The sequence below is a fragment of the Capricornis sumatraensis genome, chromosome 2, assembly GCF_032405125.1.
Source record: "Capricornis sumatraensis isolate serow.1 chromosome 2, serow.2, whole genome shotgun sequence".
Lineage (NCBI taxonomy): Eukaryota > Metazoa > Chordata > Mammalia > Artiodactyla > Bovidae > Capricornis > Capricornis sumatraensis.
This window is the reverse complement of record NC_091070.1, coordinates 35,874,034-35,897,605: the sequence shown is the minus strand read 5'-3', so window position 1 is coordinate 35,897,605 and position 23,572 is coordinate 35,874,034. Positions and strand designations below refer to the sequence as shown.

At 39.1% G+C, this 23,572-nt stretch overlaps 1 protein-coding gene across 1 annotated transcript; it reads right to left on the bottom strand.

Annotated features, from left to right (window-relative positions):
* Positions 1–5,318: 5,318 nt before the first annotated feature.
* Positions 5,319–20,775, bottom strand: GMFB (glia maturation factor beta). Its single transcript, XM_068964090.1, has 7 exons — positions 20,753–20,775; positions 15,930–16,026; positions 14,170–14,219; positions 13,443–13,492; positions 12,669–12,751; positions 11,616–11,689; positions 5,319–8,992 (listed from the first exon to the last, which is right to left on the bottom strand). The coding sequence occupies exons 1-7, from the start codon at positions 20,753–20,755 to the stop codon at positions 8,921–8,923; spliced, it is 429 nt and encodes a 142-aa protein (XP_068820191.1). The 5' UTR covers positions 20,756–20,775; the 3' UTR covers positions 5,319–8,920.
* Between the last annotated feature and the right edge of the window lie 2,797 nt (positions 20,776–23,572).

The window sequence follows — 23,572 nt, the reverse complement described above, 5'->3', positions numbered from 1 at the left end:
ACCACCAGCGAAGTCCCATTTCCATAATTCTTAAGAGTGACCCGAAATGCTATGGAGTCAGAGAATTCCTCCAAAGACAAGGGAAGAGATATACAAAAATGTCACTGGGTTTCTCCAAGTGGTAGATCTTTTCTACCTTTCGCTTATTTGTACTTTCTTCAGTTCAGTTCAGTCGCTTAGTCACGTCCGACTCTTTGCAACCCCATGGACTGCAGCACACCAGGCTTCCCTGTCCATCACCAACTCCCAGAGCTTGCTGAAACTCATGTCCATCAAGTTGGTGATGCCATCCAACCATCTCCTCTGTCATCCCCTTCTCCTCCTGCCTTCAATCTTTCCCACCATCAGGGTCTTTTCCAATGAATCAGTTCTTCTCATCAGGTGGCCAAGTATTGGACTTTCAGCTTCAGGATCAGTCCTTTCAATAAAATATTCAGGACCAATTTCCTTTAGGATTGACTGGTTGGATCTCCTTGCAGTCCAAGGGATTCCCAAGAATCTTCTCCAACACCACAATTCAAAAGCATCAATCCTTCAGCACTCAGCTTTCTTTATAGTCCAACTCTCATATCCATATGTGACTACTGGAAAAACCATAGCTTTGACTAGAAGGACCTTTGTCAGCAAAGTAATGTCTCTGCCTTTTTTAACATATGCTGTCTAGGTTGGTCCTAGCTTTTCTTCCAAGGAGCAAACATCTTTTAATTTCATGGCTTCAGTCACCATCTGCAGTGATTTTGGAGCCCCCAAAATAAACTGGTTTTTTTTACTGTTACTGTTTCCATTGTTTCCCCTTCTATTTGCCATGAAGTGATGGGACCAGATGCCATGATCTTGGTTTTCTGAATGTTGAGTTTTAAGCCAGTTTTTTTCACTCTCCCCTTTCACTTCCAGCAAGAGGCTCTTTATTTCTACTCTTTCTGCCACTCTTTCTGCTTATTTATACTTTCTAATTTTTCTCTAATGATATTAGTTGTTCAAGTTTCTTTTGTGTGTTTAAGAAGATGCTATATGTTTGGTTCAACGGACAGCAGATGTCATGGTTTACATGGCATTTCGGATGCTTTTTGAAGACTACTGATTTTGGCAGGCAGCAGCAGGGTAGGAAAGTGTTTCTGTCAGTGGGGGATGAGACCAGGGCATGTTTGTACACAAGTTTGGCTGGAGATACAGTAACTGTAGGGAGAAGGGCAGATGAAAACAAAGGTCGTGCTGGAGGTAGGTACTTTATGCAAGTGAACAGACATATCAGTATTAAAAGTAATAGAGGCTTTCTAGCAAGTATAGACATGCAGAGGAACCCAGAAAAAGATGACCAACCAACCAGGCCTCAGAAAGGTGGGGAGCTCTGAAGAGAGACCCTGGATCAAAGGGGGCTCCAGGAATCTAGAAGTCAGGAGGTAGCCCTTCAGTTCAGGGCTCCATCTTTAACATGATTCAGCTGCTGGCTGTACACCTGCTTCATTCTATACTTCCCAGCTGGCATCTTCCTTCCCTCTGCTCTGTAGGTTGCACTTGGCTTCTTCTCCATCTAATAGCATTCTTTGAAGCTCAGTTCCCACTGCTAACAACCTCATTCAAGAGAATGAGAACATGGTCCTGTTATCAGGAATTGAACTATTCAATGTAAAAAGTACTTTATATTGTAAAGAGGTACAATATAAAGTACCTCTCTATATTGTAAGAAGTAAAAGTAACAAGACTAACAGTGGGAAAGCAATTGGCCCAGCTCAGTGTTTGGTACCAGTTAGGCAACATCTCGGCAACCCACTCTAGTATTCTTGCCTGTGAAATCCCATGAACAGAGGAGCCCGGGGGGTTACAGTCCATGGGGTCACAGAGTCAGATACAACTGAGCACACACACACACAGGCAACAACAGCCACTGAGGCTGGTGGCTCTTGGGACAAATCTTGTGTGTACTGAGGATTGGGAGGGAGCTAAGGACAGGAAAGCACCACCATGTGGGACAAATCATGGCTGCCTACAGATTTGCCCCTTCAGCAAGGATCAGTGGCGGGGGTGTTTCTACCTAACAAAGGTCTGTGGCATACTGGGATGTGCTGTCCATTACTGGGATGTGCTGTTCATAGCTGTGAAAAGAAGAGAAGCAAAAGGCAAAGGAGAAAAGGAAAGATAGACCCATTTGAATGCAGAGTTCCAAAGAATAGCAAGGAGAGATAAGAAAGCCTTCCTCAGTAATCAAAGCAAAGAAATAGAGGAAAACAATAGAATGGGAAAGACTAGAGATCTCTTCAAGAAACTTAGAGATACCAAAGGAACATTTCATGCAAAGATGGGCTCAATAAAGGACAGAAATGGTATGGACCTAACAGAAGCAGAAGATATTAAGAGAAGGTGGCAAGGATACACAGAACTATACAAAAAAGACCTTCATGACCTAGATAGTCACAATGGTGTGATCACTCACCTAGAGCCAGACATCCTGGGAATGCCAAGTCAAGTGGGCCTTAGGAAGCATCACTACGAACAAAGCTAATGGAGGTGATAGAATTCCAGTTGAGTTATTTCAAATCCTAAAAGATGATGCTGTGCAAGTGCTGCACTCAATATGCTGGCAAATTTGGAAAACTCAGCAGTGGCCACAGAACTGGAAGTCAGTTTTCATTTCAATTCCAAAGAAAAGCAATGCCAAAGAATGCTCAAACTACCACACAATTGCACTCATCTCACATGCTAGTAAAGTAATGCTCAAAATTCTCCAAGCCAAGCTTCAACAGTACATGAACTGTGAACTTCCAGATGTTTAAGCTGGATTTAGAAAAGGCAGAAGAACCAGAGATCAAATTGCCAACATCCGTTGGATCATCGAAAAAGCAAGAGTTCTAGAAAAACATCTGGTTTTGCTTTATTGATTATGCTAAAGTCTTTGACTGTATGGATCACAATGAACTTTGGAAAATTCTGAGAGATGGGAATACCAGACTATCTGACATGCCTCCTGAGAAATCTGTATGCAGGTCAAGAAGCAACAATTAGAACCAGACATGGAACAGACTGATTCCAAATCAGGAAGAGTATGTCAAGGCTGTATATTGTCACCTTGCTTATTTAACTTATATGCAGGTACATCATGAGAAATGCTGGACTGGATGAAGCACAAGCTGGAATCAAGATTTCTGGGAGAAATATCAATAACCTCAGATATGCAGATGACACCACCCTTATGGCAGAAAGTGAAGAGGAACTAAAGAGCCTCTCGAAGAAAGTGAAAAGAAGTGAAAAAGTTGGCTTAAAACTTAACATTCAAAAAACTAAGATCACGGCATCTGGTCCCATCACTTTATGGCAATTAGATGGGGAAACAGTAGAAATAGGGACAGACTTAATTTTGGGGGGCTCCAAAATCACTGCAGATGGTGAGTGCAGTGACACTTGCTCTTCGGAAGAAAAGCTATGACTAACCTAGACAGCATATTAAAAAGCAGAGACATTACTTTACCAACAAATGCCCCTCTAGTCAAAGCTGTTTTTTCCAGTAGTCATGTATGGATGTGAGAGTTGGACTATAAAGAAAGATGAGCACCGAAGAACTGATGCCTTTCAACTCTGGTGTTGGAGAAGACTCTTAGAAATCCCTTGGACTGCAAGGAGATCCAACCAGTCCATCCTAAAGAAAATCAGTCCTGAATATTCATTGGAAGGACTGATGCTAAAGTTGAAACTCCAATACTTTGGCCATCTGATGCAAAGAACTGACTCATTCGAAAAGACGCTGATGCTGGGAAAGTCTGAGGGCTGGAGGAGAAGGGGACGACAGAGGATGAGATGGTTGGATGGCATCACCGACTCAATGGACATGAGTTTGAGTAAACTCCAGGAGTTGACGATAGACAGGGAGGCCTGGCATGCTGCAGCCTATGGGGTCTCAAAGAGTCAGACATGACTGAGTGAGTGAACTGAACTGAAGTGTCCATTACCCACTGCAGGAATGGGTCAAAAGACTTAATTCCAAAGTAACAGAATCTATAGTCAATCCTATAGGTAATAGTGACTAAAAGCCACACACACACACACACACACACACCACACACACACACACACATACACACACCCCACCCACACACACACCTCACACACACACACACACACACAAACACACACACACACACACACACATACATACACCCCACCCACACACACACACCCCACCCACACACACCCCACACACACACACCCCACACACACACACCCCCCACACACACACACACCACACACACACACACACACACACACACACACACACACCCTTCTTCCTGCTTTTCTGGATACTACAAGGTGACTCTTGGAGGCAACCAAGACATTTTTTTTCTTTCCTGTAATTGGAAAAGAAAGGTTACCTCAGCAGAGAACTTTCAGGATAAGAGAACTGTGAAAACTCCCTGAAGCTCCGTGATAAGATCTTTGACTGGCTTTTCCACATAGTTAAAAATGTACTGCACAAGGAAAGACTATCCACTCAGGGCAGGGTGTGCCCTCATGCAAATGAGAGTGGGCTCTCACTGTGAGGTAAGCAATTAGAAATGCTTTTTGCTGCTGAAAACTGAAAAGGACAAAAAGACAATGAAGGTGAAAAAATTTAGGAGCTGGCTGGCTGAGCAGCTGAATAGCCAAATTTGAGAAGGAAGGAAGACACTTCTTCATTCTGGCCAACTGTCCTTGTGAGATTCTGGAGTACTGGAAGGCATAAGTAACTCCTTTCACAACTGTAAACAAACTGTGACTCTACTATAACACATAGTCGTCACAAGAGGTATATGGTCAAGTCTAAACACTGTGTAAGTATTGTTGATTTGTATTCATTCAATAGATACCCATGATATAGACTATGGACATTAGTCTATAATATAGGCAGGATGGCTCTTTAATGGATGTTTAATAAATACTGATATACTATATTCAATAAAATTTCTATTTAATTTGATTTCTTACAAAATATACAGCCCCTCTAACTTACAGTTTTCCCTTTGAAAGCAAGGGGTCATCATTTGAAACAATGCCCTCTGCCCCTACAAACTAACCATTTCAGCATCAAACCAAGTTTTAGAAATGTTTATAAGCTCATTATATTTCCCCTCCCTTCATCCTACTTTTGCCTAGTAATTTGCTTACTCTGCCTCTCAGTTTTTCCAGATAAAGTAAACAACTGAATTTGTGCGGTTCACACAAATGCCACAATTGAGCCAGTTAGGTAACAGCAACTCTAAAAAAGAAAAGAGGAGAGTAAAAAAATGAAAAGCTAGAAGTCCTTTCATGTTAACATTTTATTTAAACCAGTACAAGCACCATGCTTAACAGAAGACTGTCCAAAATAAACATGCAATATGAACTCGCACAGACTGAAACCACAGTTTCAGAAGTTGTGCCAGCTGCTGATTTTGTTAAACGATGACAGGAAAACTGTTAAAATTCACAAGACTAAACCATTAATGTTTCAAGCCTCCTGAATGAGATTACATTGGACCATCTAAATCAGTGGGCACTACCCTGGCATGTTAGTGATCTCAAACAATATTCAAGTAATTACACATGTATGAACTATACTCCAAAAAGAAAACACAGTTTCTATCACAACCTTAATGTAGTTGTTTTAAAATATCATAGGAAGATGATCACTGATTTGAAATGTCAAACAGCCTAAGAGGAAACAAATTTTTCAAGAATATTCAACTTGGGACCACTGGTGTTAAGTGGCCTGAGAGATTTACATTCTTCCAGAAATACAAAATAAGATTTGTCCAGAAATGTTTGAGACACTTCTTCACATAAGTTGTAAAGGCTCAAATTCTGTAGATTCCAGTATTATCAGTCTATTGAACAAACAGGGAAAGCAACCATATTAAGAATATTTGAATTGATAGGTTACAAGTCACTCTATTTCCACCAAATCAGCATTTAAACTCTTATGAAAATATCTTTTCATTACTAGTCCACATTATGGATTAATGACACTGCTCATGTTTTAAAGTAGTCCAAACATATTTAAGCACACCTTCCTCACTATCTACGTGGATGGGGAACAAGGACAGCCAAATTTAATTTGGCAATACACTCCTTTAACTGGAAAAAATTTTAAGTGTCAGACCAAGATACAGTTTATGGCTACATTTGACTCCTTAAAATAGGAGACAAAAAAGGAGAGAAAAGTGCTGACAGACATTTTGTTACAAAGATCATTTAGTAATGACAAGACAAAATTTAGCAACACCCGCTCAAACAAGAGTATGTTTAACCACACTAGGTATTTAGTAAACTTTTTAGAAATAGACAATTTGAACATTTATTTTAGAAGTCAATTAAACAGAAACAGTCAAACAACTTTTTCCCTAATATAATTGCTTCAATATCAGAACAAAGTGAATACTATTCAGAACTTTTGACATTTTGGAATTTCAGCATAGTAACCTGAGAACAGTTTTCTTCATATGTCATTTATGTTGTCACAAAACCATACTAAAAAAACAGGCTGTGATTACTAGTCGGTTCTACTCTGACAACATCAGATGCTCTGCAGAACTTATGCAAGTCCAACAATTTCAAAACTAATTATGACTTAGAAGACCATGAAGGAGGTTCCCAGGAAAAAAGCTGCTGCCAAAAAGGAAAGATTAAGACTTAAGGCTGAATGGGAATGGCTGTACCAGGAGTGGAATGTGGAAACTGGAATTATGAAATCTGGAGTTACTAATTGAGAAAAGGCAAAAAAGAGACTATATAGGAAATATACTTTAAAAACAAAAAAGAACAATGCAAAAATTTGGTTAGATGAAAGGAAAATTTATATAAAAGTCAGAGAATACTCTAGGATAAAGGATCTATAACTCTCCCTATAGGACCACGGAAGTAAAAAAATGTTCTACTGATCCCCTAACCTCATCTATTGTCTTGCAAAAGTACATATTGATATCAATAAGGAATCAGACAAGCTCAAAAAATCACAGTTCCCCTATCAGAGAACAGGGGAACCAAGAGTTCTGTGTATGAAGGTCAATGTTATCTGACATTATAGAGGACTTTCCAATTAAATAATAAAAAAAAAAAAAAAAACACTTAAAACATGCAAGACAAAAGAAGGAACCTCACTACAAAAACACATTCTTGCAGCCCTAATTCTCTTATTGCTGTGAACCAGATGAAACAAAATCTCATTTCCTTCATTCAAAAACATTAGAAAAAGTCTCCATTCACTTGGATTTTACATTTGCATTTATGCAGAATTATAAGCATTTTTCTCCAGTATCAAAATAGCTGTTTAAAGAATTCTTAAACTTCCTGGGTGAAGCTCTCTCTCTCTCTCTGGAAATTGGAATTAAGAACCCTTCCCATTCAGTTACCAAAGCAAATACCCCTGTATCACTTCCTCATCTCCAACTAACTTCCTATTGCTTCCTGTTTTTCAGATTAGTGAAGCCAAACAGTGTCGGGAATAGAAGATCCCATATTACAAAAATTCCAACTATCTTTACCTCTTTATTAAAGTTGGCACAGAAACCTCAAAAAAATGCAAAGCACATACAAATGGGAGATACACCAAAATTAAAAAAAAAATGCCTTTGCTAGCTTTGAAATGATTAAGATATTCTTAATATCAGAATTAACTCACCAAATTTGGATGGTCTTTAGAGTCTCAAGACCTTTTGTTGTCAAATTAATGTCAAAAGAATCTTAGTTACTTATATGTTTTTAAAGTACACTATATATCAGAATCCTTGCTTTAAAAATGCCAAGGATACCATCATCTAACAAGACAGGTGTCCAGTTTAGAATACCTTCTGAGGGATATAAGATGAGATTTCTATCGATGCGTTAATGTTATTAACTATGGCCAGTTTTAAGATAAGCAATTTTTTCCTATGGCACAAAACTAATCACAAATATGTCCCAAACTATAACTTTCAACTGCCATATATTCACCAATGCAAGTAGACAGCTGGAATTTTTAAAATATCAACTTGATTTTACTACAAATTTCACATATTAGAAAATTGTTTTACTTGGACCCTTTACAAAAGTATTAATTTCACCAAATCTGGAATACTGGCAGTGTAAAGTCTTCAACTAACTTTAAAGCTAACAAATCAAAGGCACAGTATTAACACATGTAAAATAACTAGTATTCACAGGACAACATTAAAAGGTCCTTTATAAATAAACCGTTACTAACCTAGACTTAAGATTATTTAGAAATGACATAACTAAAAATGAAGCCCTTGATTAGTTACAATCCATCAATTTCTAAGACTAAAATGCTATTTTCCATGAAGAGAAAACCTAATAGTCATAACTTTATTATAAAATCTAACTTCCAGACCTTAAAAATGAGCAACTGATGAAAAGTTTCTGGACTTGATTAAAAAGATATAGAAAACTAAAGAAGGCATGGGATTGATGGAAAAACTATTTGTAGTGCAGATTATAGTACAGTAAATTATTATTCATGGCTCAAAATTCAGTCACTTAAATCTTTTATCCCAAATTGATTTCAAAGATTTGACAAGTGATAATATGCTATTTTCATATATAAACTGCTAATATCCAGTATTTGTCAAAAGGAGGCAACTGTTGTCTATCACAATCTAATAACCACTTTCCAATGGTGTCTGTAAATAGTAACAAATTCTGAACTGTAAGTTATAGAAATTAGTCACAAGAGTGCAAAAAGTCCCTGGAGAGAAGTAGTCCACCTAACAATTACAAATATAAGGAAACACTTTACAAAGTTTCATTACTATGAAGATGATTTCTTCTTTGTTCAAACTTTGAACAAATGAGAATTTTTCTTTACTGCAGGTAACAAACTGTAAATAACAGTGCATTTTTAGGCATAAATAAGTATTTATGTCTGGTTCCAGTATGGTCAGGTTAATACATAAATACTTTAGAAACACAGAAGTTCACATTAGTGGAAAAATCCAAGTTTCTCACGTAACCATTCTTCAGTTAGGTCTTCGGTATTTCTTATTTCAAATACCTTAAGAAAAAAACCAAATATGTTGCATGTTTGAGTATTAAATACCAAGTTCTCCTTCCTTTCAGTCAACATGGCTTAATCTGTGTAAATTACCTTCACTTTTTCTTAAATGAGAGGGACTCAATTACCAAAGTTTAGCAGTCAAGATGGCATAAAATCAAAACTCTCTTAAAAGCACATATCTACAAATGTTCTAAAAGTAGTTTTGTAAATATTACGCTCTAAAAGAGAGACCCAAGGGTACAGAACTAAAATCAATCCAGTTAGGAACTCGAAGAATGTGTGCTGATCCTCTACAGGAGGAAACACCAGGCATTTTAGATTAGTAGTCCATAGCCAAAATTCTCCAGCCAGAATCTGAACACACACAGGCCCACAAAGTAGAATGGGCATAAAAAAACAACGTAATACAGCAGGGAGGATGGGATTTCAGGCTAGGTGTTACGGAAGAATCCTAGATCTTACATGTACTGATGTGCAACCCTCGGTAAGTCATTCATTACAGTTAAGAACAGGAGTTTCACCATCAACTTACAAAGCTGTGGGGAGCATTCAATCAGATTATATGTAAGAGTAACTTGTAAATTGTCATGCCTTAATTGGTGGCTCAGATAGTCTGCCTGCAATGTGCAAGACCTGGGTTCGATCCCTGGGTTGGGAAGATCCCCTGGAGAAGGAAATGGCAACCCACTCCAGTACTTTTGCCTGGAAAATTCCATGGAGGGAGGAGCCTGGTAGGTCACAGTCCATGGGGTCGCAAAGAGTCAGAAACGACTAAGCGACTTCACTTTAATTCCAACACTTTAGGGCATGCCTGGGATTAGAACAGACATGAGGCTGTTAGCAGAGCTCCTTTCTAACCACCCAGAGTCACTTTAGAGTACTCCTATGGTACAAACGAGGGAAAGTAATGTCTATAAGTTGGTGGTATTGGTGACAATCATGTGGGTTAAAGGGAAAAAGCAGAAGGCACTTAAAAACATCCCCTGGGTTAATGATTAAGCATCCAAAGGGGAAACACTGAGATTGTCCTTAAAATAAAACCTAAAAGAAAGTATTATTAAAATTCCAGTGATGTAAAATTCTATTTCAAGACCTTCAATGTATAGACTTTTTCAACTCAAACTAAAACATGGAAGTTAAAAGTTTGAGAGTAAGTACCATTCTTACCTTTAATTTTCAAAAATGCCATAAAATAGGAACATGTTAAATCTTAAAGCAGGTGTCTTATATGAAACAGAATGTTGTAATTTAATAAAGCTAATAAGCATTCTTAAAAATTTTATTTTAGATTTGGAAACAACACAGTTAACTGCAGAGTATGGAATCTGGTTCATTTAGTTTATGGTAAAGGGCTCAGAGAAGCTTCAAATGCTGAATTTATCTACTAGAGATTACATTATGGAAAATTAAAAATTCTCAAAAGATTGAACAGTTTTCTAAAGCAGCCTACATTTTGTTTTTGTTGTTGTTTGTTTTTTTTGCTAGGGTCGGGGAGAATGGAGAATTACAGTTTAATGGGTATAGAGTGTCAGTTTTTAAGAGAAAAAGAGTTATGGAGATGAATGGTGTGATGGTTGTATAACAGTGTTTGAGGTATTTATTTATTTATTTATTTATTTATTTCCTTCTTTTTTTTTTTTATTTAATTTTAAAATCTTTAATTCTTACATGTGTTCCCAAACATGAAACCCCCTCCCACCTCCCTCCCCATAACATCTCTGTGGGTCATCCCCATGCACCAGCCCCAAGCATGCTGTATCCTGCGTCAGACATAGACTGGCGATTCAATTCTTACATGATAGTATACATGATAGAATGCCATTCTCCCAAATCATCCCACCCTCTCCCTCTCCCTCTGAGTCCAAAAGTCCATTATACACCGCTGTGTCTTTTTTCCTGTCTTGCATACAGGGTCGTCATTGCTATCTTTCTAAATTCCATATATATGTGTTAGTATACTGTATTGGTGTTTTTCTTTCTGGCTTACTTCACTCTGTATAATCGGCTCCAGTTTCATCCATCTCATCAGAACTGATTCAAATGAATTCTTTTTAACGGCTGAGTAATACTCCATTGTGTACATGTACCAAAGCTTTCTTATCCATTTATCTGCTGATGGACATCTAGGTTGTTTCCATGTCCTGGCTATTATAAACAGTGAGCAGCCTACATTTTGAATGTGAGTTCTTGTAATCAATGTGTAATTTTCATTCAAAAACATGTGCTCAGTCATGTCCAACTCTTTGCAACCCTCTGGAATATAGTCTACCAGGCTCTTGTCCATGGAGTTTTCCAGGCAAGAATACTGGAGTGGGTTGCCATTTCCTCCTCCAGGGGATCCTCCTGAGCCAGGGATCGAACCCATGTCTCCTGCAACTTCTGCACTGGTAGGTAGATTCTTTACCACTGAGCCATCTGAGAAGCCCTCAAAAATCACACTTTTGGTTAAATACTTATATCATTCTATTTCCAACTAGTAAAAAAAACTCTAGTTTACTGCTCTGTTCTAAATAACTTTCACCTACATAAAGAAATACTGAACTCTTCAGATTACTTAGGTATTGTTCCATTTACAAAGAGAAAACACTGTCTCAACAAGTTAGTCAAATATAAATATCACCTTAGTAAGTTCAGCTGTTTGGACTAGCTTATTCTTACTCCCAGCATACATCATCTGTTGTTCAGGCTTACATCCTGGAAGAGAGAGATCAGAGTAGAAATGAGACTTAAATTTTTAAACAGTGATGAGTTTTCATTATTTACTTGATAAAAGACACATTTAGGATTTCCTATGCCATCAAGTTTACAAAAGTCCTGTCTAAATATGTAAGGGCTTGAGAGTGTTATACTGCATACCATCTGCACAAAGAGAAATAGCTGTATTACTAATGAACAAGGCTTTCGGTCAGCAAAAATAAATGAGGCTAGATCTATACAGATCTTGACTTTCAGAACCTTGTGAATACTTCAAAATTTTTCAGCACTACCTTAATCAAGATCAGTTTTACAGATACCTAATATATGTAAGTTTTGGGATGTGGTTGGGTCAGTGGGGTGAAGAGATTGGCTCTGAAAAAAATGTAGTCTGGTTACACATTAAAAGATGCTTCAGTATATTTTAAGTGCTACATATATGATACAAATAATAAAGATCAAGGAGGAGTTCAGTGAGCAGAAGTTTATTGTGGGCTTGAATGGTGGTGGCAGAGGGAGTTCTGGTGATAATGGATACTTTAAACACCAACAAACCTATTAATATCCAATGTAAGCTACTCTGAGACTATTCTCAAGGTTATGGACGTATCACTGACAACTACTATTTTCAGGATAAACACCAACTATGTATCATAATCGTACACAAAGTTTACATACTTATAAAATTAAAATACAGAAGAAAATGTACTTTTGATATTTCAAAATGTCATTTCAAATTCATTAAAAATACATACACAATTTGACGTAACAACTACACTTCTAGGAATTTATCCTAAAAAAAAGGCAAGTTTTTACAGTAACTTCTTTTTAGGGATGCATTCCCTCGTGCATGTGTGTACACACACAGTACAATTAATTCAACATTTTCCATACTTAAAACAAGCATAAAATTCATCTAGTATAAAAGGTTTAATTTGATCAGAACCAGATATGCACTATTTAAAAGAAATTCACTTACCTACAGGACTGGAGAAAATAAAGCACAGAGGGTATGAAACTCTTCCATCATCATGTTGATACTTATAACTATACACAATGAAGGTTTTTCTCAAGTTAAAGAAACTAAAATTATTTCTCTATTTCAGACAAGTACTTATCAACAAAGTTCTGAAGGACAACACACGCCTGCCGAGCCAGTGAGTGGCAAATTTCTATCCTATTCATTTAGGTCACACTTTCATTATTCATTACCTTGCCACAAAATTATAAATGGGCCCCAAAGACAAATCATAAAATCACACTCTCACAAATAAATTTATTAAAAGTATAGACAATATGGATTTTTTTCTGTTTATTATATGCAACAATAAAAGGAATTTAAATAAACAATATCCATCAACTTTTTGGGCCTTTTCCAGTATGTACATACATTTTAATTTGGTCGTAACCATGGTGTAGGGCTTCCTAGGTAGCACCAGTGGTAACAAACCCACCTGCCAATGCAGGAGACATGAGCTATGGATTCAGTCTCTGGGTTGGGAAGATCCCCTGGAGGAGGGCATGGCAACCCACTCCAGTATTCTTGCCTGGAGAATCCCATGGACAAAGGAGCCTAGTGAGGCATGGTCTATGGGGTTGCAAAGAGTCAGACATGACAGAAGCAACTTAGCATGCATGGTGTAGAAGAAAATTTTGTAAAAAATGTACCTTAAAAGTTGAACAAATGAACTTCATAAAAAAAATTGTGACCAGTAAAAATAAACATCTTCTTAAAGCACTAAGAAAAGGATATCGAGGTTGTCGCTCAGGTAGTTCATCTTTAAGTTCATCTGGTGAAATGCCCTAGCACCATAAAGAAAACAACTTTTAACCATTTTCTTATCCATAGATTCTTAAGAGATATACTGAGGACCCATTCTACTAATAGGTGTAAATTCATAACTTTATACCGCATCATAACATTTTATCTTACTAAACTGTACATAAGCTGAGGTTATTAAAACCTCAATTCAATGAAAGCCCACCCCAACCCACTCAGCTTAGCTCTGTTAATTAACAAAACATGGGGTTGAGAGGCAGCATAGTCTATGCTCATGTTCCAACTGTCAGGAAACACTGAGTGAGATAAACCAACCCCTCAGAGCAAACAACAGTATCTGATTCAGGGGGGAAAAGTTAATTTCTTTTCACTCTAAATTGGTTACTTAACTTGACAATCTAAATACTCAGGCTACAGGGTTTTAGTTTGTAATTACTGGCCAACCAACTTAGAAGCAAGTTTTTACCAGACATATAGCCCTAACTTCTACTGCTTATGACCTGGATCTCATTAATGCTTTATTGAAGGTGATTACATTAGCAAGACAATCCACTACATAATAATTAACATGTGCTTTTCATGAATAATGGACATATACAATGGTTTAGAACTAACTTTAGAAGTACATGTTACTAATGTTACATCTTTTGGGTGATAATAATTACTTAACTATAAAGCTGTATTAGCTGTTCAAACAAACCTCAAGCTCTTCATCCAGCACCACCAGGCGTTTATCCTTATCAATTTTCACTAAAATAAAAATATAATATGAGTAAACTGTGATTCATGACATTGATCTACCCAACCCGCAGATTCCTAGCTCTTTTATTGGTATCTAAAATTAAAACATGAAGAAACACAAGCATACAATTCATTTGCAGTTTTAGTTTAAGGTCTGTTAGCTAGCTTTGCTTTTCAAGCAGTCAGCGTTTAAAAACTTTTACCCATAATTCCCAGCACCTAATTTGCTTATTTAGAACTTTATGTCAACTCCTTACATTTACTGTGTATATGAAGAATTTTGCAACTCAAACCCAACCTCTTGGATGATTAGAAAAGGTCTGAAAAGGTTACTGTGACTGAGACTGGCTTATTGAACGTGGTTAGAAAGTGGTTACAACTACAAGCGAAAAGCGAACAAGGGTCAGGAGAGAACAATCATCAGGTTCCCAGCTTCTCAAGAGTCAGGATTTCATGATGCAGGATGAGTATTGAGAAAGTGAATTACCAAAGAGCAGTGATCTCTCTACTCAAATACATGTAACATAATCTGAAGCCAAACTGAAATATGTTTAGATAACCTATGCCTCTATTCTTTTCCATTACCCTGAAAGTTACCATTTTTGATTCTGCAGTAACTTCATAGTAAATCCTGTAAGACACGATATGATCTCAAATAGGTTTACTCTTTGTGGTAAAATGGCACTGACACACTTTGTCACTTCTAAGAACTGTATGCCTGCATTGTAGTATTTGTTTGTAAAAGTATCATAATTCAACAAGCTGTCACCACCTCACTAATTCACATCTTCCAGATGTATCTCTGTTAGTTTATATAGTTTTACATTCTCACTCCCTCATTCTTCATCTTTCTAAATCATTACCCACATATTAAATATTACCTAAAAATGCAAACGGAAAGGCAATGGCAACCCACTCCAATACTCTTGCCTGGCAAATCCCATGGACCCTGGTAGGCTGCAGTCCATGGGGTCACTAGGAGTCGGACACGACTGAGCGACTTTACTTTCACTTTTCAGTTTCATGCATTGGAGAAGGAAACGGCAACCCACTCCAGTGTTCTAGCCTGGAGAATCCCAGGGATGGGGGAGCCTGGAGGATGCCGTCTCTGGGGTCGCACAGAGTCGGACACGACTGAAGCGACTTAGCAGCAGCAGCAGCAAGAATACAAAAGAAATCTATATAACATCACATGCAGTTCACACTGGAAGAGGCAATATGCAAATCACTCTTTCCATTATCAAAAGTCAATGACACTTAAAAGTATTCTCCGTGAAACTAGAATTCAAGTCTAGAAGTAAGACCTCAAATCATGTTGAACACAATGCTGAACTTTATCACTTTACGTGTGGACAAAGGTTTCTGCTTGAGGATGAATGGCCAGGCTGTTTTTGTCCCCAGATAAGTTAAAGGATGGAACTGGATGCGGCACTACAAATGACCAAGTGCCCAAGAAGACGATCATCTTCTCCAGAGCTGTGTAGGCAGTGAGGGGGAGGTGAAACACTCTGCCTCTGTTCTCTGACAATAACTCTTACTTACTTTTTAAAGTGACCTAACAGGCTTGAGGGGTGAGGGGCTGGGTAGGGGGGACAGGGTTGGGAATTAAAACAGGAGATAAATTACTTTCTAAAGGTTCAGGTTATTGGATGCAGCTATAGGATAAAAGGATAAAACCAAACTAAGATCATGGAATGGAGACAATCATGTTTAGCTTACTTATAATAGCAGCATTGTTTGTTTCTTTGCGAAAACGAAACTTTCTCAGCTTTTCCACTAAATCTTCAGCAACATCACAAACCACCAAAGACTCACTCTAGAAAAGAAAAAAAATCATGTTATCAAATGCCATGACTCCAACATATATGTACACCTTAAAGCTATAAAACCTAATACCTTTAAGAAGGTATATGGACATCTACAAATGTCGTAATGTATTAACATGAAACACATGAACGCTTAAAGGGCTTTTAAATCTACCAAGCCTTGCGTTGGCATCATTAAATTATTTGCATTTGTTCATCTTATATGTAGGGTATACTTTAACTTCCTCTTTGACCACTAAATATCTCAAAGAACTAGATATATACTAACATGCAATTTCATCAGAACTGGAGAGGAAGGAAAGAATATAGGAAGTCAAGGATCATGGCTGTTAGGAAATATAATATTTTTCACTATGCAGGAAGAACAGGAAAATCATTTTATTGCACTTAAGAATTAATAAGGCTTTAGTTCATTTTTGAGTCCAGCACAACTATGAAAAACTAAAACTAAGCAAAAGAATGGAAAATAAACCGTAAGAGTAAAGACCAACTACTATTTTATGTCTTAAATGACTATGGGAATCAAAAAAGGGAGCTATTAAGAAATGTGAAAGCAAAAGCAGATGAAACAAATATTAAAACCTCAAAGAACCTTTTATAAATTATGAAAAAATATTAATAGACTCTTCTCCAAAAATCTGACAAGGAAAAGCACTCTTCAGTTGGCGTTAGGGTCAGGTGGTACAAATGAATTATTGATTGCAAGCAGGAAGATGGAAATCTTTTTCTTTAATGTATAAAAGTTCAAATACATAGAAAATTAGAGAAATTCTGTGAAATCTTATGCACTTAACACTCAGCTTCAACCATTATCAATACATAGCTAATCTTATCTCATCCAAAACCTTCAATACTGCTCCCATGGACCATCACACAGCAAAGGTCAATAATCATTTTACCTACAAATATTTTAATGCATATTAATAAAATGATATGTGCCACTGAAAACACAGACAATCATCATCAGTTCAGTTCACTCGGTCATGTCCAACTCTTCGCGACCCCATGGACTGCAGCACGCCAGGCCTCAATGTCCATCACCAACTCCTGGAGTTTACTTAAACTCATGTCCATTGAGTCGGTGATGCCATCCAACCATCTCATCCTCTGTCTTCCCCTTCTCCTCCAGCCTTCAATCTTTCCCTGCATCAGGGTCTTTTCAAATGAGTCAGTTCTTTGCATTAGGTGGCCAAAGTATTGGAGTTTCAGCTGTGAGAGTGCTGCACTCAATATGCCAGCAACCTCAGCAGTGGCCACAGGACTGGAAAAGGTCAGTTTTCATTTCAATCCCAAAGAAAGGCAATGCCAAGGAATGCACAAACTACCACACAATTGCACTCATCTCACACGCTAGCAAAGTAATGCTCAAAATTCTCCAAGCCAGGCTTCAACAGTACGTGAACTGTGAAGTTACAGATGTTTAAGCTGGATTTAGAAAAGGCAGAGGAACCAGAGATCAGATTGCCAACATCCACTGGATCATCAAAAAAGAGAGTTCCAGAAAAACATCTACTTCTGCTTTATTGACTATGCCAAAGCCTTTGACTGTGTGGATCCCAACAAACTGTGGGAAATTCTTAAAGAAACAATAATAATATGTCACCTAAAAATAATAATTCTAGTCTCGATTATTCACATAGAGTTCAAAGTTCAAATTTCCCTCATTTTTTTTTTTTCTTTTTTAACAGTCAGTTTGATTGAGTCAGGTACCAAACAAGGTCCACATTCTTTGGTTACTTCATATATGGGGTTTCCACCTCCAGTTCTTCAGAAAATTAAAAGAGTTTTGATACCAATGCCAAATACAAGTGTCTCATTACAGTCCAAAAGAATTAAGGATTCAAATTTTAAGTTAAAATTAAATAAAAGTCTGCTTTTTCACCCTGTGTTGGGTAAATAAGGGCATATGTTACAACATTAAATGGCCATCAATTTTAAGTTGTCCTTTAAATTCATAACACTGTGCTATTTATAGTTAGAAAATAAAACCCACCAATACATATTTTCCAATAAATTAAGCTCCTGCAGGAGTCATGTATGTCCATCCTTTTACTTCTCTTTAGAGAAAGGAATGCTAAGTCATACGAGGTTCCTGTAGTATTCAAGCCTAGTCTATTTTTTCCTATCTTTCAAGAAAGATACACAAATCGGAAAACTAGCACTTCCAATCTCTTGTCAACCAAAACCAAAGGTAGAGCCCATTAGTAGAAACTAATAAATACTTTAGATTCTTATAGGCAAAAGGCGATTTGTCACGACTCTTATCTTAAGGTTCTGATACCCAGAGCTGCTTGTGCAATTCTGACACCTTAGGGATAGCAAACCAAGTGAAAAACATGCTGTGGTTGAATCTATAAAGCTTTTTTCCCATTCTCACTCCTCCCAATACTGTAAGGTCAAAAATTCCTTCCTACAAGAAAAAGAACTGCAATTCAGCCAACTCTAACAGTTTCCAGTTAATAGGTGCATTTAAAAATAACACCCTGAAAGCAACACTACACGGTAAATATTAACACACAAAGTGGGAAGCGTGAACTCAAGTAGTCATTTATTGAATAATCCACACAATGAACATTTAATGAATGTCAGGATGTGCTAAGTGTTAGAAACACAATGATATAAAATAGATTTAAACTGTGGGCCTGACCTAAAAAGCTTATAAAGTCTATTAGAGAATAGGTCTACATCAAAATTATCAGGCAAACAAACACACACTTGTTTGTATAACAACTAGGAAAAGACCTAGGAAAGAGAGAAACTCGATGCTATGAGAACTTAATGACTAGCCAAAACAGCATGGTTACAAGAAGCCTGCCTGAAAAGGGCATCTAAAGGACCAAAATTGCCTATACAAAGATCCTTTGATTAAAGTGAGCACAGCACATATAAAATAATCAAAGGCCAACGTGATTCAAGCACAGAGAATGAGCTGTAACACGTACAAGAGGAGGTTGGCAGGTGTTGGACTACATAGGGTGCAGTGGGTCATGTTAAGTATTCTGGTCTCTGTATGAGCAAAGGGAAGCCACCAAGGTGTTTTAAGCAGGAAAAATAATCAGATTTGCATGCAGGAAATAGGCAGAGAGGTTAAAGAGAGTAAGACTAGTTAACTGGCAAGGCTAATCCAGGTGAGAAGTGAAACACAGCTTAGACACGTTGATAAAAAGAAACAGAAGTAGGTGAATTTCTGCTAATACTTGTTAACATGTATTAAACACTATAAGAAAACGCTGTGCTATGTCCTTTTCATAGATCCTCAAAACAATCCCATTAGATGAGTATTATATTATCCTCAATGTGAAAGAAACTAGGACTAAGAGAGGTTAAGTATCTTCCTCAGTTACCCAACTAGGGGAGCCAGGATTCTAGCCAGACAGCCTGACTCTATCTAGCCCACTCTCTGAACCACCACCAAGGACCTGGTGACAGACTGAATACTATGCGGGGTAGATTAGGAAAAAAGGTGACTCCTAAACTTCTTGCTTATGTAAAACACTTAATTGGTGCTACCTTTCACTGAGTTAAGACTAGGTTTATCGAGGGGGCTTTGAGACACTCAAGTGGGGAAAGGCTTCCTAGGAAATCTGGGCTGGATCTCAGAAGCAAGGTCTGCAATACAAATACCCAAGTCATCTACATACAGGTAGGTGGTAACTGAAGCTATGAGTGTAGGTAAGAAAGGAAGGAGAAAAAATACAGAATGGAAAATGAAGCATTAGAATGGAGCCCAGGACTCCTACTTGTGAGGTACAGGGAAGGAAGACTGCATGGGACACAGATAGACCCACAATAGGAGATATCTGAAACATCCAAAGAAAGAGAATGCTTCAAAGAGGAGAGCGTTGTCAACACCCAGAATGCAGCTGAAAGATCAGAAAAGATGAGAATTGATCCTTAGCTTTGGTGACCATGACAATATCTATTCGGTGGAAGTGGGTTGAGCAATAAATGGGAGGTCAGAGACGAGAACAGTGGGATTTTTGTGTTTTGCTTCTAATGAAAGAAAAGCATATTTTAAAACCCGATGGGAAAGATCCAGGAGATCCTCGTGGGTAATTGATTAATTCTCCATTATTTTTGAGCTTGGAGTCAAACCAGAGGCCCCAGACCACGAAAGACCAAGCTTTTGACACTCACTGAAATGTCAAGCGCCAAAGCACTGGGTCAAAAGATTTCCAAGCAAGGATAAGCAGAAATCCATAGAGCCAGGCCGGGAGAAGGAGGAGACAGAGGCTAAGGCAAGGCCGAGAAAATGGAATCAGAATTCGAACCCTCCCTCAAAGGCGGCCAGGCGGAAGGGCTCGGCGCCCACCGACCCCTCAAGCCTGGCCTGGGCCCTGACAGAGAAGCCAGCGTTTGGGGGAGCCCTCAGTTGGGCCAGACCCCTGGCCCCTCCGATTTTTCAATGTAGGGGCTGTGACTCTCCATCCAGAAGCATTCGGTGAGCACGACCCATCCCTACTGGCCGCACCCTAGTCACCGAGCCCGCTAGGCGGGTCAACCGCGGGCCCGGCAGGATGTTGCTGCTCATGGGCGAGGCGGCAGCGGCGGCGGGCAGAAGACAAGGCTCCGACTGTGGGTACCCGCCAGCAGCCCGGAAGCGGCCGCCGACCCACCCCGGGCGATGCCCGCCGATACCGGCTCTGGCAAACAGGAAAGTCCGGCGGGCTGACCCGGCCCTTCGGCCAGCCCCCGCCCTCCCCAGGGGCAACTCACCATTTTCCTTCCGGCCGGCAGTAGCCTTTCGCCGTCCCTCGGGCCCCTTTAAGAATAGCACTGCAGCCGCCTCCCTTCCTGCCCGGCGCCTGGCAGAACCGCCCCCACTGAAAGACGCAGCAACGGCAGGCCGTCACGTGACGGGGGACGGCGGGTGGCGCGGCTCAAAATTAAATCAGAACGCGAGCGCCTCCTCCCAACCCTTATGGAGAAGGACGTCCTGTTGGGTCCGGAGTGAGCGGCGGTGCCAAAATGCACTCAAGATTTAAGTCAGTTTTTGCTTCCTTTTAACATTCCTCACGTTCTGAGTGCAGTTTCCTGTGACATGATTAAGTCCACGATTTCGGTGATAAATATGAAGGTTATCCCCAGCCTACCTTACAAAGGTACACCTGCCTTCCCTCCTACTCTCTTTGGAATCTTGCTTTCCCCCCTCCCCAACCACCTTCCGATACTTGGTTAACACATTTGTTTCCTCAGTGGGGTTTATGTATTGAAGTATGCTTGAATGATGATTGATGTCTGGATGAGTGCTCTCGTAGTCGTTGCCTAATCTCTCACTAAGAATTAGTTTCTGTAGGAAGTACTGACTTACTCAGTTCAGTTCTGTCGCTCAGTCATGTCCGACTCTTTGCGACCCCATGGACTGCAGCACACCAGGCTTCCCTGGACATCAACAACTCGGGGCTTGCTCAAACTTATGTCCAGACCGTCGGTGATAACATCCAACCATCTCATCCTCTGTCGTCCCCTTCTCCTGCCTTCAATCTTTCCCAGCATCAGAGTCTTTTCCAGTGAGCGGCCCTTTGCTTCAGGTCGCCAAAGTATTCAACGTTAGCATCAGTCCTTCCAAGGAATATTCAGGACTGATTTCCTTTAGGATGGACTGGCTGGATCTCCTTGCAGTCCAAGGGACTCTCAAGAGTCTTCTCCAACACCCCAGTTTGAAAGCATCAATTCTTTGGTGCTCAGCTTTCTTTATAGTCCAGCTCTCACATCCATACATGACTGCTGGAAAAACCATAGCTTTGACTAGACGGACTTTTGTTGGTAAAGTAATATCTCTGCTTTTTAATATGCTGTCTAGGTTGGTCATAGCTTTTCTTCCAAGGAGCAAGCATCTTTTAATTTCATGGCTGCAATCACCATCTGCAGTGATTTTGGAGCCCAAAAAATAAAGTCTCTCACTGTTCCATTGTTTCCTCATCTATTTGCCATGAAGTAATGGGACAGGATCCCATGATCTTAGTTTTTTGAATGTTGAATTTTAAGCCAGTTTTTTCACTCTCCTCTTTCACTTTCATCAAGAGGCTCTTTAGTTCTTCACTTTCTGCCATAAGGGTGGTGTCATCTGCATATCTGAGGTTATTGATATTTCTCTCCACCATCTTGATTGACTGACTTATTGGGGCTGATTTATTTTTGAATGTGGTGGGAAAGTAGTTTGGAAGAAGTAAGTATTGAACTCAGAATTCATACAGGTACCTTCAATGAAAGAAGCTGCCTGAGGCAAATCTCACGGTATTTACAACTTATTCCCCAGCTGCTAGCATGGTGCCCTGTCCATAATAAATGCTCAGTTTAGTTGTTGAATGAAAGAAGCAAAGAAAAAGAAAATTCCAGAACATACCCCCACTGCCATCCTTCTTCATTAGAGTTAGACTGAATTATTAGAATTTTTAAAGTTTGTTTTTAATGTTAAGTTTAATGACTTGTTAGCATGTTAATAAATAACATTAAATCAGAGTTCAAAATATGTAAACTAATACAATACCTATGTTTTCTCATAAATTAGAAAACTAGAAGGATTTGTGGTTATTATTGTTGCTCAGTTGCTAAATTATGTCCAGCTCTTTGCGACCCTGTGGACTGCACACGCTAGGCTCCTCTGTCCTTCACTATCTCCCAGAGTTTGCTCAAATTCATCTTCATTGAGTCAGTGATGCTGTCTAACCATCTTATCTTCTGCTGCCCCCTTCTCCTTTTGCCTTCAATCTTTCCCAGCATCAGGATCTTTTCCATTGAGTCAGCTCTTCGCATCAGGGGGCCAAAGTATTGGAGCTTTAGCATCAGTTCTTCCAATGAGTATTCAGGGTTGATTTCCTTTAAGATTGACTGGTTTGATTTCCTTGCAGTCCAAAGCGCTCTTGAGAGTCGTCTCCAGCACCACAGTTCATAAGCATCAATTCTTCGGTGCTCAGCCTTCTTTATGGTCCAAATCTCAACATTCCTACATGATTACTGGAAAAACCATAGCTTTGAATATACAGACCCTTGTCAGCAAAGTGATGTCTTTGGTTTTTGATATGCTGTCTAGGTTTGTCACAGCTTCCAAGGAACAAGCGTCTTTTAATTTCATAGCTGTAGTCACTGTCTGCAGTGATTTTGGAGCCCTAGAAAATAAAATCTGTCACTGCTTCCACTTTTCCCCTTTCTATCTGCCATGGTTTCCCTGGTGGCTCAGACAGTAAAGACTGCCTGTAATGCAGGAGACCCGTGTTCAATCCCTTGGTTGGGAAGGAAGTCCTCTGGAGAAGGAAATGGCAACCCACCACAGTAGAAATCCATGGACAGAAGAGCCTGGTGGGCTGCAGTCCATGGGGTCACAAAGAGTCAGACACAACTGAGGGACTACCACTTTCATTTGCCATGAAGGGATGGGACCAGATGCCACAATCTTTTTTGAATGTTGACTTTCAAGCCAGCTTTTTTACTCTCCCCTTTCACCCTCACCAAGAGGCTCTTTAGTTCCTCTTTGCAAGGGTGGTGTCATCTGCATATCTAAGATTGTTGATATTTCTCCTAGCAATCTTGATTCCA

Excerpts from the sequence above, each read along its gene's own strand:
- GMFB (XM_068964090.1), bottom strand. Across the intron at positions 14,220-15,929 it reads AAACAATGCTGCTATTATAA|TGAAAATTGATAAGGATAAA; the intron begins GTAAGCTAAACA and ends TTTTTATTTTAG. Across the intron at positions 11,690-12,668 it reads TATTTTCTCCAGTCCTGTAG|GATGTAAGCCTGAACAACAG; the intron begins GTAAGTGAATTT and ends TCTCTCTTCCAG.